General features: G+C 42.5%; 1 protein-coding gene across 7 annotated transcripts in view; it reads left to right on the top strand.

Annotated features, from left to right (window-relative positions):
• Window positions 1-17,107, top strand: part of GLT1D1 (glycosyltransferase 1 domain containing 1) — a 101,697-nt gene that overhangs the window by 46,627 nt on the left and 37,963 nt on the right. For 3 of the 7 annotated variants that reach the window (XR_008379691.1, XM_053589557.1, XM_053589555.1), the window contains exons 5-8: window positions 1,105-1,141; window positions 3,052-3,156; window positions 11,997-12,092; window positions 12,710-12,759. Coding sequence is in view for 6 of the 7 variants with exons in the window: in XM_053589557.1 (XP_053445532.1) it covers window positions 1,105-1,141; window positions 3,052-3,156; window positions 11,997-12,092; window positions 12,710-12,759 (288 nt within the window). In the remaining variant the exon portion in view is untranslated. The remainder of the gene's footprint in view (window positions 1-1,104; window positions 1,142-3,051; window positions 3,157-11,996; window positions 12,093-12,709; window positions 12,760-17,107) is intronic. The other 4 variants (XM_053589559.1, XM_053589556.1, XM_053589560.1 and 1 more) reach the window with 2 other exon arrangements.

Raw genomic sequence — 17,107 nt, 5'->3', positions numbered from 1 at the left:
TAGGATGGCCATAAAGTTCTCGTGCACTTTTAAATTGCACAGGAACTTTATGGCCACCCTGTATAAAATTGGTTTGGGGATAAAGTCAAAAGTGGATCAGCATGCCTCCCAGGACTGTGCCATTCCCCTCTATGCTCCTGCACACAGAGCCTTGATCTCCAGGGCTGCAGCTACCCTGCTAGCTGAGGCATGTCATGCACTGATCTGCAATGTTTCATTTCCATGACAAGGAGATGTGCATTTTCGGACTCTTTCACTAAAATTTTGATCATGTAAAAGAAATGTCTGTTGACATCTCAGGCATTTAAAAACGATTTCTCGTGCTACTTCCCCCACTTCCACCTTTGTACCTAAACTTAACCTTGAAAAATATTTTGCCACTATTTTGCAATGAACTGGAGAAACGGACTCCTTTTCTTTCTAGTGGTTTTGTGAGTTTCTATCAGAAAGCAGCACAAAAAAAAGGAAGCTGAGATCTCAGTGCAAATGTCCCATTCAGTCATGCAAGTGCCACCTTTTCCCTGGATGTCACAGAGGCATTTGGGGAAGTTCTTACCAGGTCCTCAGGAACCGTCTATCCTCCCATGCCTGGACTAATCAGCCCCCTTGCACCTGTTTTTTACTTGCCAATATGTCAGCCCATCCTTCTTATTTTCCTCCTTGTTTCTTTTTTCTTCTTTTCTGGGGGGACAGGCAGTAGTCTTCTCCACTCAGGAACGTGTGACCCCAAACCACACTTCTCATCTACCGCTTTAGGCCAGGAGGTCCATCAGATGGGCCCTGTTCCTGGCACACTCTCTGGCTAAACTTCAGTAACATCGCTCCTCAAACAGTAGCATTAAGCCTAATTTAAGAGCCTATTTTTCCTCTTTGTGCTTCTTAACTTATAGATGCTATGTTTTTAACAGCAAAACCCACTAAAAGCAGAGGTATCTCTGTGCTCTGGAAGAGTAATGAGTTAGCAAGCAGCTGTGTAGGTGATTCTTAGTGATATTTTCCAAGAGATTTTGTTAATGGCCTTCATTGTATTTCTATAAAGCATCATAGAGGATTATCAAATTTACTTCTTTTTCCCCCTCCCCCTTTCACCTCTCCTTCCAAAAGCCACACGCTAAGGATAAGATCTATGTCCAGAGTCAAGGTAAGAATTTTTAAATATCTGTTTTTTATTTACTTTTTCAAAGTAAAGAGATAGAGAAAGAATATATATACAATAGAGCCTCCGTAAGTTGATCACCCAATGGACAAACTGGTCAGCATATGGAGGTCATCACCATAAGGGGGTAGGAATAGGCCTTAGTATGTGGGTAGATGGCCAGTCTCAGAAACCCAGGTCAACTTAAGGAGGTAATCAGTGTGGAGAGGTGGTCAGCTATGGCGGTTCTGCTATATATATGTATATTTTTTATAAGAATGAGTCTTATCCTTTAGGGACATATACTGAAATGTTTATGGAGGAGATGCTATGATTTCTGAGAGTCACCTAAAAGTAAGCAGTAGAAGGGATACATTTTTATTATTTTCTCACATTAGAGTAAAAGATAAATTGGAAAAACTATAAACCAATAATTTAAAATGCAGATCAAAGACCGGGTGTGGTGGCTCACACCTGTAATCCTAGCCTTCTGGGAGGCCAAGGTGGGTAGATTGCTAGAGCTCAGGAATTTGAGACCAGCCTGAGCTAGAGTGAGACCCCGTCTCTAAAAATAGCCAGGCATTGTGGCCGGCCCCTGTAATCCCAGCTGCTCAGGAGGCCGAGGCAAGAGGATTGCATGAGCCCAAGAGGATTGCATTGAGGTTGCTGTAAGCTTGATGCCATGACACTCTACCCAGGGCGACAAAGTGAGACTCTGTCTCAAAAACCATAAATACATATATACATACATAAATAAATAAATTAATTAAAATGCAGATCGCTTCACATTTAAACCAGTAGAAAGTACCATATACTCCCTTGGTGGTGGCTTGTGTAAAGAAAGAAAACAAAAAGCTGTTCATGTTGACTTGAGCTGTGGGCGGTGGCGCCCAACCTGTCCTGCACCTTCCCTCCCCTGGTCCTGCCACTGCAGGGGCATCCGATGCCCTCGGCAAAGCCTTCTGAGGCCAAAATGCACTTTGGGAACCACCGTGCTGCACCAGGGAAGTTAGGGGAAGAGAAGGTCCAAGGGAGAACAATCGCTGATTCCAAGCAGCGGTTAGGAGAGGTTCAGAGGCTGAGCCAGGAGGCCGAGTCTGATGGGGACTTCTCCATGGAGGCCCACACCAAGGGCATACAAAGCCCACGGGGCCCCTGTAGCTGGGGCACATGCTCATAGTGGCATGGTGTCAGTGCTCTAGTGGTTTCAATGACATTTTTAGTTGACATAGCAGGGAAATCACAGGCTTTGAATGCAGCCTTTCGCCTGCACCCTGGGGGTCTGAACACTAACTTCTTCAAACCTTTAGTTTCTGGCTGGATAAATAGGAGGAACCAGCCTACTCAGCAGATCTTTAAGAATTACCAGCTATGGGCTGGGGCCGGGCACTTGTTAACCAGCCATTGTTTGTAATATTCCATGTAGATAACATCCACGTGGATGTTGGAGGTAGTTGATGTCTTGAATTACTTTTTACAAAGCATCACAATTTTTTGTTAAATGTTGCTTCTGCGTTTTCTTCATCTTAAAACATTCATTTGTTCAGAACAAGTTAAACTTGATCTGTCTGTCTGAGGAAAGGACGCAGACAGCAGGCAATCATCGATCATTTGGTGAGGGCTGAAAGGAGGGCCATTAGACTTAGCTGTACTATTTTAGACACCTGTTACTTACACGTATTTTTGTAAGCAACTCAAGGTTCTTATCACCCAAAGGCAGTTTGGTTCAGTAGTGCATCATGGGCTCAAAGTGGAGGATCTTTTCCCACCTAGACCCTAAGGGCTAAAGTTTAAACTTCTCGCGCTGGAGGGATTAGTGGGGCTTCACTGAAATGCTCAGAACTTGCAGTAGCTTTATAAGAACCAACTTCCGCCATCACTTAAAATTTGACACAAAATTCCTGGTTGTATTTCAGCAGTCTTATCACAGTGGACTTTGTCTTTCTCTTGTTCCTTTGAGCCAGGAATTACCACAACACCAAATGCCGCCTTTAACTGGAGCACCTTTCTTCAACGTGCAGGTAAGATATGACATCTTATTAGGGGATGCTGACCAAAGTGAATCTTGTCAGCCTTGCTGACTTATGACATTGGTTGTCGGGTCAAAGAAATGTACTGTTTTAGGGAGAACAAAGGAAGGCAGTCACATGAATCCAGGCAAGGCAAGATTAGGAGAACAGACTTCATTTCCCTCCTGTCTATGACCTCCGTAGCGCTTTCATCTTTGGGCAATAGCAGGACTTGAAATTGAGAGGAAGAAAGCTTGGGCTATTCTCACAAATACACTTCCCACATTTTTCCTATCACTCCTGGCATCATTTTGTTCTTTGTAAGCATAATAACCTCACGTGTTCCTTTTATTTTATTGTACTAATTACACATGTAATCAATGACCATTGTAGGAAGATGACACCATAGAGATCTAAAAAGATAAAACAAAAACTTAAATCACTTGAAATCTTAGCACCAAAAAGGAATGACTATTAACGTTTGGTGTGATCTTTCTCAACATTTTTACGTATACAGAGGGTGCCAAAAAATGCATACACATTTCAAGAAAGGAAAAAAACTGTATTAAAATGATGATCCTTAATATGTAACAATAACAAAAGATGAGTACGAGTCATGTTTGAGCACCTCTTGTCATTGCAGAAGTCAAACATGAGCATTACAATTTTAATACAATTTTTTCCTTTTTTATTTGCTTTTTTTTTTTGAGACAAAGTCTCACTTTGTCACCCTTGGTACAGTGTTACAGCTGACAGCAACCCCAAACTCTTGGGCTCAAGAGATCCTCTTGCCTCAGTTTCCCGAGTAACAGGGACTACAGGTGCCCACAACAAAGCCTAGTTAGTCTTTCTACTTTTAGTAGAGATAGGTCTCATGCTTGCTTGGGCTGATCTCAAACTCCTGAACTCAAGCAATCCACCCACCTTGGCCTCCCAGCGTGTTAGGATTATAGGAGCCACTGCGCCTGCCTCTCGCTTTTTTCTTGTCTTAAAGTGTGTACACATTTTGGGGGCACCCTCTGTGTGTGTGTGTGTGAGAATAAAATGATTTTTTCAAAACCAATGTTGGCGTACTTCTACTCTAATGTGCCTTATTTATTCATTACAGCAGTTAAAATAGAGCTCATCCTTTACCAAAACAATCTGAGCGTCGATGTAGCAAAATACAGAGATCTCAAGTATAAAATTAGGTAAATTTTTGACATATGTATATACCCAGGCAACAGATACTCTTATCAGTGTAGATGACATTTTCACCCCTCAAGAAAGTTCTCTTGTACCTTCTTTTTTTTTTATTGTTGGGGATTCATTGAGGGTACAATAAGCCAGGTTACACTGATTGCAATTGTTAGGCAAAGTCCCTCTTGCAATCATGTCTTGCCCCATAAAGTGTGACACACACCAAGGCCCCACCCCCCTCCCTCCGTCCCTCTTTCTGCTCCCCCCCCATAACCTTAATTGTCATTAATTGTCCTCATATCAAAATTGAGTACATAGGATTCATGCTTCTCCCTTCTTGTGTCTTGTACCTTCTTTGATGTTTAATTCTCATCTCTCTCTAAGTGACTCCCGTTCTAACGTTTGTCATCAAAGACTAGTTTCACCTGTTCTTGGACTTCATCCAGGAACAGTCATACTGTAAGCCCTTGTTTGGTTACCTGGCTTTAATGGCTCAGCGTAATGTTTTTGAGATTTATTGGTGACATGAATATCTGTCGGCTTTCTTTTTTCCTGCTGAATAGTATTCCTTTTCGGAACAGCACACTGCAGTCCAGTACACTGTTGTTTATGAATTCTCCCATTGGTGAACTTTTAGCTTGGTTTATGTTTTTTTGCTATTACAAATAAAACTGAAGAAAACATGTTTTGTGCAAGGTTTTTGGTGATCTGTACTTTGATTTCTCTTGAATAAGTTGTGTGACTTGATCCTATACAGGGTGGACATAAAGATTGTGTGCAATTTAAAATAGTTTAACATAGTAAATTTGTATAGAGTTAACACTATCAGAAATAGCCACTTTTTCCAGCATGTGCTATTCTATGTATCTGTAGAAATTGGTTGGAAACTCCAGTTTTTCTGCATCCTCGCCAGCAAGTGGTGTTGGCAGTCTCTTTGATTTCAGCTGTTCTAGGGGAACCCTGAGATGGTGTCTCATTGTGGTTCTTCTCATTTTTATTTCCCTGATGATCAGTGGGGTTCAGCACCTGTTCCTGTGGTCATCCATGTACCTCCTTTTTTGAAGTGTGTAGCAAGCCTCTGCCTTTTTTATTGTGTTCTCTTTTAATTATTGATTTGTGGAAGTTTTTTATATTCTGGGTACAAGCCTTTCGTCAGATGTGTGTATTGTGAATATTTTCGCCCATTCTCTGGTTTATATTTCCATTTTCTTAACCATGTCTTTGAAGAGCAGAGTTTTCCATTTTGTTGAAGTCTAGTTCATTGCAACATTGTCCCCTGGGAAGGTGGCATCAGTGCACGTGCTCATTAGCAATTAGCACCCTATTTCCCTTACCTATGGTGGAGCTAACAGAGTCTCACGTTTTCCATGTATGATGCAATATAGACGTCACCATGTTTAGGCAAACTTTTATTATACAGTGCCCTTAAGTATAGAAAATGTAGTTGCTCACAAATGAGGCCCACTAGTGTGTGTTATTTGGTACTGGAACTCTCTGACAGGCCGGCCAACCCAGTAACTCTGGGCAAAGTTGCAAGAACAGCTAAAATTGGCTCGTGGTATGCAAGTTGAGGCATCTAAAAGCATAACAATTCTTCTGTTTTAACCAGAAATATTTTTCCTTAGAGATAGCAATACTGGGTTACCATTATAAGGACCACACTGCGGGGTTCAGGGAAAGCTGGTTTCCTGTCCTGACATAAACATCTAAGGGAGACTAAAAATGCAAAATCAGCACCCTATCTCAGCAAAGGGGACCATACCTCAAGTCTATTTTCACTCCAAAAACTTGAAACATAGTCTCCCCTGCATATTATGTGTCAGTGTTGGGTTCCCTGGTAAAGAAAAATTTCCAAGCATTTTATTAGAAATAATTTTTGTAGTGTACAGAGCAGTCATCAGTCTCAGCGGCAATAGCATGGCTGTTCTCAGCATTACAAATGAGCCCGCATGATCCACTTGCTTTATCATGCCAGCAACTGCCTGCCGTTACTCAGAACCAGTGGGCCTATTTTAAATCGCCTGTTGTAAGGTTATTTCATCTTCAATATATCGCAGGATGCAATTGCCTGGTAACTAAGATTCATAATTTCCAAAAGGAGAACGATTTGTCATCAAGTTGCACAGTCTCAGGGTTGATTGTTTCATTGGTCTCACTGCAGAGTGATTAATGGATCAGCCGAGAGATTTTAAACACTCCTTACAAAGCGTTTCCTCTGGAGACCTACTCGGCTGCCGTTTAATCTTAATGTGTGCAATTACAAGTTGTAAATGTATTCAGAATATACAGGCTTAGAGAGACTTGGGTTGTGGCTCCTGTAGCTGACAGTGGCAGATAATGGCTTAAGGGAAGTCACAGAATTAATTTGCATCTCCCAGCTTTATGATCAGGCGTCTGTTCTCATTCGTGTGGTTGTTCCTCTCTGTCGTATTCCAGGCTCTGGGGATGGGCTGTCCTCAGCATCCTGACTCCGTCTTCCCTTGGCTTCTGGAGCATTCGAAACCTATGACTGATTTGTCACTTGCACTTTGAACTTCAGACAGTGACCACAGAATCTGATAGAGTGGTCAGGTACTGAGCCTCTGAATTCTTATGAACTGTTAACCTTGAAATCAAGGGGAAGCGGGTGGAGAAGGACCTCGTTCCACTCTCCATATAAATAGCTGGGCAACTAATTAGTCACTGAGATTTACAGTGTGCTTCTTAAACATCTGATGTCAATTTCACAGACTGTCCTCTTCCAGGAAGTCCCAGGTTCTCTGGGCGTATTCAGGTATATCCAAAGCCCTAACTAACAAATGACCGACTCTCCTTAGTTTAAAACAGTAAACCCGTCTCAGGCTAGCCAGATTCCATATTTAAACAGGTTGACTAAGAGCAAGCAAAGTAGGCTAAAAGTGGTAAGTGGTGTGGCTGTGATTTTTCACAAGGTATTTACAATAGCTGTTTTGATCAGATGATAATATGTAGACATCTCAAACTAATTAACTGGCCTTTGAGTTTTCTATACTTTTCCAGAAGCATCTGAAATGTTGTCATCATTCCATGTTCCATGATTTTTGCTTTCCAATGTCAATGGCCAACACATTCAAAGTCATGATTCCTCCAAGGTCTTCATCAAAGCTGAAAACCATGGGCCAGGAGCGGTGGCTCATTCCTGTAATCCTAGTGTTCTGGGTGGCTGGGGCAGGTGGATTGCTTGAGCTCAGGAGTTTGAGACCAGCCTGAGAAAAGTGAGACCCCCATCTCTACTAAAAACTAGCCGGGCATGGTGGTGCACACCTGTAGTCCCAGCTACTGAGGAGGCTGAGGCAGGAGGATTGCCTGAGCCCATGAATTTGAGGTTGCTGTAAGTTATGATGATGCCAGGGCACTCTACCCAAGGTGACAGAGTAAGACTTTGTCTCAAAAAAAAAAAAAAGCTGAAAACCATGAAAGCCGTAAATTTGACCAGGCCACTTCCTCTTGTTTTCTTGTTCTCCTGTTTTCTTTTTATCTTATTTCTACTTCTGATGCTTATTTGATTCATTTTCTTTTTCTCAACCCTATTTGTATCTCTGTGATGGAGACTCCACTTTGCCTGACTCAGATCGTAGCACGTTCCTTCCTCAGGCTGTTACTCCTAGGAAAACTCAGTTACTTGTTCATGTGGAAAATGAGTCTTACTAGATACTTTTATTCTTTGATGGCCACAAAATCAGGTTCTTTAGCTAAATTCACCAACTCTAGGATGTTTGACCAAAGTCCTTGAATTCCTTTCTCTTTATAAAAACACACGAAAGATAAATAAAGAGATCTGCTGGGAGAAAGTACAGGGGACAGAGAGGGAGTTGGACATATGTCCGAGGGTGGAAAGATTAGGCAGTGCCTGTTGGCAGTGACATGCCAGACTAAGGACACCTTTTTTTGGGGGAGACAGCATCTCAAGCTGTCACCTTGGTAGAGTGCTATGGCATCACAGCTCACAGCAACCTCAAACTTTTGCGCTTAAGTGATTCTCTTACCTCAGCCTCCGAAGTAGCTGGGACTGCAGGCGCCTGCCACAACGCCGGGCTATTTTTTGTTGTTGTTGCAGTTGTCATTGTTGTTTTAGCTGGCCCAGGCTGGGTTCAAACCTGCCAGCCTCGGTGTCTGTGGCCGGGCCCTACCCACGGAGCACAGGTGCTGCCCCACATTTTGTTGTGAAGGTAAGAATATCGTCTAGGATATGGTGCTATCAGAAATATAGTAAGTATGTGCCTTTGTAAGTGATGGGTTCAAACCTTGGCTCCTGATAATCTGAATTATTAGAGGAAAAGCCAAGGTAATAAAAAAAAATAAGTTTTGATTTCAAACAAGGTAACAAAATTCACTAAAAACATTACTTAGGTACCTGCCTCATGTCTGAGTTCAGCAGGCCAGTCTGTTTTCATTCTTATGTAAAAGCTAAGGATGTGCACATGATCCATTTCCTCAAAGCTGTCAAAGGTTTCAGGGAGCCTGAAACATCATTCATCAGAGTCAATGCTTCCGTGTGATGGGCTTGAGCACTTGAGCGCTTGATCAGGATTTTTCGATTATTGTCTTTATTTTTCTGAAAAGGAGATTTCTGAACATGGGAAGTGCACATAAGCTACTCAAATCCAAATGCTGCCTCTGCATTTTCGTTTTTAAAAATCCTAGAATAAGATAAGGCGTGTATCCTTTGTACCTATCATATTCTCATTTAGTTTCCTAAGTTCTCATTACTGAGGAGGGAGGCAGGGAACACAGGATTAGCTCCATCTCCCTGCAGGGTCTTGTAGGTCAGGGGGGTCCCATCATCAATTTAGTAAGTTAGGGACCAGCACTTTTAAAAATCAAAATGAAACAGAATAGAATATATCAGAGCGCCTTGCATGTAGTAAGGCTAAAGTTTTTGTTTTATTAAACTGAATACAAACTCTGTGTGTGTTTATCCATCTTACGTGTCTGAAGTGCAATATGCTTATATTACTGTATTTTGTATTTGACTGTATTTGAAGATCAGTGCCATAATTCCTGAAGTATTCTCTGGGCTGCCTTTCCAGGAGATACCCGGGGCCACTTTTTCCCAGCCCTCCCTGGCCAGTATGCCAGGAAGTCTTCAGAGCTGTGGTTCTGAGTAGCTAACAGGTGTCAGGGTAAAGGAACAAAATAGGTTTCTAACACTTATCCTTGCCACATAGCAAAAATAAGGAATTAAATAGAGTCTCTTTCAACCTAGATGTCACGTAGGTTTCCCTTACAGTGCTGTCTGTAAAAGCCATCTCTAGATGATATCTTTGGATGTTGTGTTTGTTTGTTTTGTTTTTGTATTTGCTCTTTAAAAATTCAGTAACACTGGGGTGGCTGGCGCCTGTGGCTCAAAGGAGTAGGGCGCCAGCTCTATATGCCAGAGGTGGTGGGTTCAAACCCAGCCCCAGCCAAAAACTGCAAAAAAAAAAAAATCCAGTAACACTGAACCCTCCGCTCTGCCCCCACTTTTTGGCACAGTACTATTCTCTTTCTACTTTCCTTTCCTTCCTCCTCTTTGTCCTGAAGGTGAATAGATATTCCGTGCACATGAGGCATATGATATAAGGTCCTCAAACTTTTTAAACAGGGGGCCAGTTCACTGTCCCTCAGACCATTGGAGGGCCGGACTAGAGTTTAAAAAAAAAAAACTGAACAAATTCCTATGCACACTGCACATATCTTATTTTGAAGTAAAAAAACAAAACAGGAACAAATACAATCACACCGCCTCTGTGGCCCGTGGGCCACAGTCTGAGGACCCCTGGAAGCGATGTTGTACCTTCTTGTTGCACCCTATCTAGAGCACGCATAATACTGGTTATTTTTTCCCTGAATATATAAACTCGTGTGTGTGTGTGTGTGTGTGTGTGTGTGTGTGTGTGTGTAAGTTGTAGGCCATGCCTGCTGGGTTAAGATTTCTTCCCTTATTTAAGGTGGCATTTTCCTGCTGTACAGGTATTATATTTCCATTGTAATAATTTTGGAGAAGGTACTTTTAATCTCTGTCCTCATCAAACTTTCACTCTTATCATTTATTAGTCACTCTTACCTAGTCACTTAGGCTTGGACTGTTTCTCAGACCAGACCCCCCAATCCTTAAAGGTTCTCTTTTCAACTTTTATCATTTATTAAAGAGAATAGCATGACTCCTGACCTCAAATTCAAGTGCCTGACCTCAGACTGCTCTGACCTCAAATTCAAATTCTGCATACAGCTTCTAGCATAGCCTTTGGGTTCAACAAATACTAAGGTTTATATTTCTAAGATTAGTTTCAGGATACTCAGAATATTATTAACGAAATTTTTTAAAAATGATAAAAGCTCAATACAGTGACATTGTCAATAGTTAATTCAGAGGCTGTGTAGTATTTTAAAGCATTTCTAAGAGAGACATCTCAGTCTTAACATTTTAGTAAAGATTTTCTCCAGAGCTAGCTCTGTATTAATGTTTTTAAGCTTTTATGATTGTGTTATTGTGGCATCATCATACTTTATTACATTCAGACTAGTTATCTTGCTAGTGGAGACTTAGAAAAGCACAGAAAAAGTGAGTGAGTGCATTAAATAAGGAAGGAACGCTCACCCTGGGACAGGGTGGGGGACCATTTATCTTGCATGATTTTATGGCTAATTATATAGGTTGCCAATGCTCAAGTTTTAGGTTAGTTTGCATTAAATGTATTAATCATTTCTGTTGAATCAGTTAAATGTTGAAGTATAATAAACAGCTTTCCACATGCACTGGCTTAAAACAACCACCACTGGATTTCCCCTCATTCTGGGTTTGGCAGCTTGGACACCGCTCAGCCGCGGTGTTCTGCCTGCTTCCTGTGTATGCGGGGCTCCCTCAGGCCACTGCCACAGGGTGTGAACAAGGCAACAGTGAGAGTGAACATACAGGCCTCCTGCGGCCAAGGCTCAGACGTCACACACTGTCACTGCCACTGTAACCTGTTGGCCCACACAAGTCCCAGGCCAGCCCAGAGTCCAGGGCTATAGAGATCAGTTCCATGTCTGATGGAAAGGGTGGTGAACTGTGGCCATCCACCCCAAGTTGTCTTAAGTGACAGCAACTTCCAATCAGGCAGACCAATACTTTTACTTTTATTTTTTTTAATCTTTTTATATACACACACTTGTTTGTTAAATTTTTTTCTCAGTGTCATTGAAGGGTAATTGATAAAGAAGGATTACATAGGTGTAAGGTGTACAATGTGACGATGTGATAGGCTTTTATACCTTTTACACCTCTGTGGACATATATTCATTTAGATGTGGTACCTGTGCGTGGCTGAATTCAGGAGCACATTAATATATAAACCACTCTTCTTGTTGCATCAAGAAAATATCTTCCTACCCAGAGGTGGATTCAAATATTCCCTAGGACCCCTGGTTTCTGTGACAATGGAGTTATTTTTGGCTCTCATCCTTCCTCCTTGCTGCAGAGATGTACTTACACTGAATGGGCCGGGTTTGGTTCAGGGTTACCCACTCGAAGGAATTAGTTTATTGCAAGGAAACAATTATGAATGTGAGGGTAGGGGCAGCGGCCTAGGAGGCAGAGGCTGTGCTTCCGGGCTGCCTCTGCAGTATGCTCGTGACTGGAGCTCTCAGCAGAGTCTTCCTGACTGAAAATATCCTGAACTGTTCCTTTGCAGAGATTAACCAAAGTGCTGATAATTTACACATATTTCTTCTGGTGTGTGGCCTCCGACAAGTCAAAGATCCTCTTTATCTGGTAGATGCATTTTCAGGTACGTTTTCTAGAGTCCTGCCCATCCTTGTTTATGGGATTCCATTTGGTCCACATGTCAGTGTTCCTCTCTCAGGACTCTGATTTTATTTCTCATCCTTTGCTTGTGAGCAGAACTGCTCTGAACTGTTACTCCGAGTCAAGAAAGTAATTTATGGGACTAATGGCCCTGTGTAGTCTTTTCGGTTTAGTTTTCTACTGTACTGGGGACACAGCTTCTGAGGAAAACATAAACATTGTGAATAATTCTATGACTAGAAGAATTGTATCTGAAAATGTTTTGCATGTGGCAATTTGTACGATACACTTGGAGTTTCGTGCATTAATTTAATCTATATAGTCTTGAGTATATTCTGAATTCCATGTTGAACGGTGGTGGCATGTTAGTCCTAGTTATCAAATAAATTAGAAATGTCAAAGTAGAGCATTAAAGAAAAAATATTTACTTAAAAGCATAAAATTTTAAGAATATGAATTCTAAATTGTCGATTATGAATAAAAGGTAAATGACATGAAATTATTTATATCACGGAGTGATTTATATTAAGCTTAATTGTGGTTGCAGCTCTGACTTAAAATCATTCTAAAAGTTTTTTTTTCTTCTTTTTTCTTCCCTAGAATGGCACCAAGAAGAGCCCAATATTTACATGGTAATTGTCGGTCCCGAGGTAAGTTGATGTGCTCTGAACGTTTATCTCATCTTTGTTTTCTTCTTTATATTTTTAGTGCATTTTCTACAATTAGTTTATGTTACTCTCTAACCAAGTGGGTTTCTCTCTTTTTTAACTTTTATATAACTTTGATTTCAGAATACTGTACATTTAAATGTATAGGAGAATTGCAAAGATATGTTCCCTTCACCTAGTTATCCCTAATGTTCATGTCTTGCCTAACTGGCTCATTTGATAAACTCAGAGGTTAAGCTTTGATACACTGTTTTTTTTTTTTTTTTTTTTTTTTGACACAGTCTCAAGCTGTCACTCTGGGTAGAGTGCCATAGTGTCACAGCTCACAGTAACCTCAAACTTTTGGGCTTAAGCAATTCTCTTGCCTTAGCTTCCCAAGTCCTACGCGGACTACAGGTGCCTACCACAACGCCTGGCTATTTTTGTTGTTGTTGTTGTTGTTGTTGTTGCAGTTGTCATTGTTGTTTAGCAGGCCTGAGCTGGGTCTGAACCTGCCAGACTCAGTGTATGTGGCCGGCGCCCAACCCACTGAGCTACAGGTGCCGCCCAGTGTTGAAACACTGTTAATTAAATTACATGCTGTATTCAGATTTTACTTGTTTTCCCCCAGTGTCATTTTTCTGTTCTCCTTTAATTAAATGAAGTCAGTTTTCCTTTTTAAAAATGAAAACCAGACTAGGAGTAAAGATCATCTACTATCAATCTTTATGGTTAATTTATTACTGCAAGGATAAGTAATCAATTCTTATGGGAACACAGAGAAGTCACATAAATATGGAGCTGTTTCTTTAACCATGCGTCGGATTGAGGAGTTGACTTGGGTTTGGGATCCATGGTGTGTGGAGAATAAGTATGTGAGAGCCTGGGAAGCTTAGTTGGGATGTGGGGACATGTACACCTGTCCATGGCAGCCACTGTGGGGGCGTCAAAGCCTCCACCCTCAGAGATGCCACCTCCCATTCTGTGAGGCTCCAGGTCATTCATGAGTCCCTCAAAAGATGTGGATCAAACCCCCTCGGTCCTGAGCACTCAAGACTCAGAGACGCTGGGTCCCCACACAGGCCATCTCATGAGAATGAGCTAGTATTTACTTCAAGCGGTTTGGGAAACAAAACACACAAAGCTTTTCCAGCCAGACAGGATATATTACTACCACCATCAGTGACAGCTCCATGTCTTCTTGGCGCTTCTGATTTTAGGGTTGCTGCCTTGGTCTGGATGTTTGTCCCCCCAAATTGAAACGTTGGAATCTAATCCTCAGTGTGAGGGTATTTGGAGTGGGGATTAGTACCTTCATAAAAGGGATCGCAGACAGCAGCCCTGCCCCCTCCCCCATGGGAGGTCACGGAGGGAAGGTGCCCTCCGTGAACCAGGAAGGGTGCTCTCAGCAGACACCCACCTGGCTGACATCTTGAACTTGGACTTCCAGCCTCTAAATCTCGCTGGCAGGTGCGGTTTGTCCCACTGCTTTGCTCCCTTCCGCTAGGCGGGGCTGGTTGAGCCTGTGAGTATGAAACGTGTGCTCGACTTCAGTCTTTCACTCATTTTACATTGGAATGTTCCTGACAAGAGAGTGTTCCTGAAAATTCAAGCCAACAGAACTCTATACAGCTTTTCAGAGCCCCGTCTGTTCAAATTCTTCCTCATAGAGTTTTTCTAGTTCCCTGGAGACCCTCAAAGCATGCAGTGTGGGTTTCATGCTTTTCTCAGTATTCTCAAAAGCTTTTAGAAACGTTTATCCAGAAGAAGGCCATGTCATCTATTAAAAATATCAAGGGCTAGAATCTATGCATGGAAAATGAGTCACCCTTGGGGCGGCACCTGTGGCTCAATGGATAGGACGTTGGCCCCACATACTGAGTGTGGCGGGTTCAAACCCGACCCCAGCCAAACAAAAAAATAACCGGGTATTGTGGTGAGCGCCTGTAGTCCCAGCTACTCAGGAGGCTGAGGCAAGAGAATCGCCTAAGCCCAAGAGCTGGAGGTTGCTGTGAACTGTGATGCCACGGAATTCTACCTAGGGTGACAAAGTGAGACTCTGTCTCTAAAAAAAAAAAAAAGGAAAATGAGGCACCCCTAAATCCGGCTCTGTGTCTGGTGTCACACACACATAGGGACACACATGTGTTGGCCTTTTGGTGATAATTCCTGGTTCACTAATTAATGTTAAGCCCCAGAGGGGCAAAGTTGTTATTATCATTTTTTTAATTCTCCTTTCATCCATCTGTTTGAAGAACATTGGAAGAATAAGATTTAGTTTGATGCTAAAATTCTTGCGATCTGGGAGAAAAGGCCCCAGGCTGGTTACAACAGTATCTAAAAAGAATTTAATAACATGGTTTTCTTTTTAATTGTCTTTATTTTTTTTATGGTCACATTCTATTTATAGTGCATGATATTGGCTTTCCAAGTATGAAAATTCCCTTTAAAAATAAATTGACTTCACTAAAAGTATTAAATAAACAGTAGTACAGATGGTATGCATATTGTGAAAGTGCATGCAAATGGCTAAAGTTTGGGAAACAGTCTTGTGAAGTTATTAACGTGAGTGATGGGAGAAATACTGAAAAAGAACACTTAACAGGGGAAAAACATTCACAAGCACTGAGCTGAAGATGATCTGGTCTCTTTGACTTTGGCTGGCTCATGCTCCCTTTTCAAGAAAGCTGCAGAAAGGACAAACTTGGAAACCCAAAGATAGCACTAAAAATGTGACAAAGAGCCAGGCCCGTGGCTCGCCTGTGATCCTAGCACTCCTCGGGAAGGTCAAGGCAGGTGAATAGCTTGAGCTTCCAAGTCTGAGACCAGCCTGAACAAGAGTGAGAGCCCATCTTTATTAAAAACAGAAAAACTAGCTGGGCATCATGGTGGGCACCTGGAGTCCTAGTTACTTGGAAGTTTGAGGCAGAATAATCTGCTAAGCCCAAGAGTTTGGGGTTCTGTGAGCTGACACTGTCTCAAAACAAACAAACAAACAAACAAAAGAGACCAGGCAAAATGAGCTGATCGCTGAGGTAGCAGAGAGGAGATCCCAGAAGTAGCTGCCTTCTGGGTTTATGTGTCTTCAGCTCAGGGGCCTGCAGGCAAGGGAGCAGGTGCTGCTTATCTCTTAATGGTTTCCTCAGTAATAGTCCTGTAGGAGAAGCACTGCGGCCCGGCTGCATCTGTTTTCATATAAAACAGCCCGGAGGGCGGCGCCTGTGGCTCAGTCGGTAAGGCACCAGCCCCATATACCGAGGGTGACGGGTTCAAACCCAGCCCTGGCCAAACTGCAACCAAAAAACAGCCGGGCGTTGTGGCGGGTGCCTGTAGTCCCAGCTACTTGGGAGGCTAAGGCAAGAGAATCGCTTAAGCCCAGGAATTGGAGGTTGCTGTGAGCTGTGTGAGGCCACGGCACTCTACCGAGGGCTCTGTCTCTACAAAAAAAAAAAAATGAATAAAACAGTCCGGAGTGGTTTTCACTTCCCAGAGGTTACTATGTAGGATGGGCTGGAATCAGTACCCCCAGCTCGGGAGCTGCGTGTGTGCTTCTGGCATTCCTTTTCTGGACGTTCCGCCTTCCCTCTAACTTTGTTTACCTCCTGTTGAGAGCATAGTGAATGTTTCTCTTCCCTCTTAATTTGACTGTGGATCCTGTCCAAGAGGCCCTGTGTGCTGTCTGCCCCCAAGAGAAGCCGCAAATCTAGATGTGTGTGTTTATTAAAAATAATGATGACGTGAAATGCCTTTATTTATTATTTATTTCAAGACAGGGTTTCACTCTCTCACCTAGAGTGCAGTGGTGTCATCAGAGCTTACTGCAACCTCAAACTCTGCTCAAATCTCTCCCTGCCTCAGTCTCTGGAGTAGATGGGACTGCAGACACATGCTCACCGTGCCTGGCTAATTTTTCCATTTTTATGGCTGTTATTGAGAAGAATGGTCTCTAAATTCTGTGCTCAAGTGAGCCTCCTACCTTAGCCTCCCATGCCTGGCAGGAAAGCCTTTCAGGTGTGGGAACTAGTTAAACACACACACCTTGTTCGCTTTGTGTGCCCTACAAAACACATCTTGTATTTTCTTTCTTCATTCGTTCTATTTTTTTTTTTTTTTTTTTTTTGGAGATAGAGTCTCATTATGTCATCCTCAGTAGAGTGCTGTGGCGTCATAGCTCACAGCAACCTCAAACTCTTGGGCTTAAGCGATTCTCTTCCCTCAGCCTCCAAGTAGCTGGGACTACAGGCACCCGCCACAACGTCCGGCTACTTTTTGTTGCAGTTGTCATTGTTGTTTAGCAGGCTGAGGCTGTGTTCAAACCCGCCAGCCTTGGTGTATGTGGCCGGTGCCCTAC

This window comes from Nycticebus coucang, chromosome 4 (genome assembly GCF_027406575.1).
Source record: "Nycticebus coucang isolate mNycCou1 chromosome 4, mNycCou1.pri, whole genome shotgun sequence".
NCBI lineage: Eukaryota > Metazoa > Chordata > Mammalia > Primates > Lorisidae > Nycticebus > Nycticebus coucang.
Note: the sequence above shows the minus strand (reverse complement) of the source record. Positions and strands in the feature narration are given on the sequence as shown.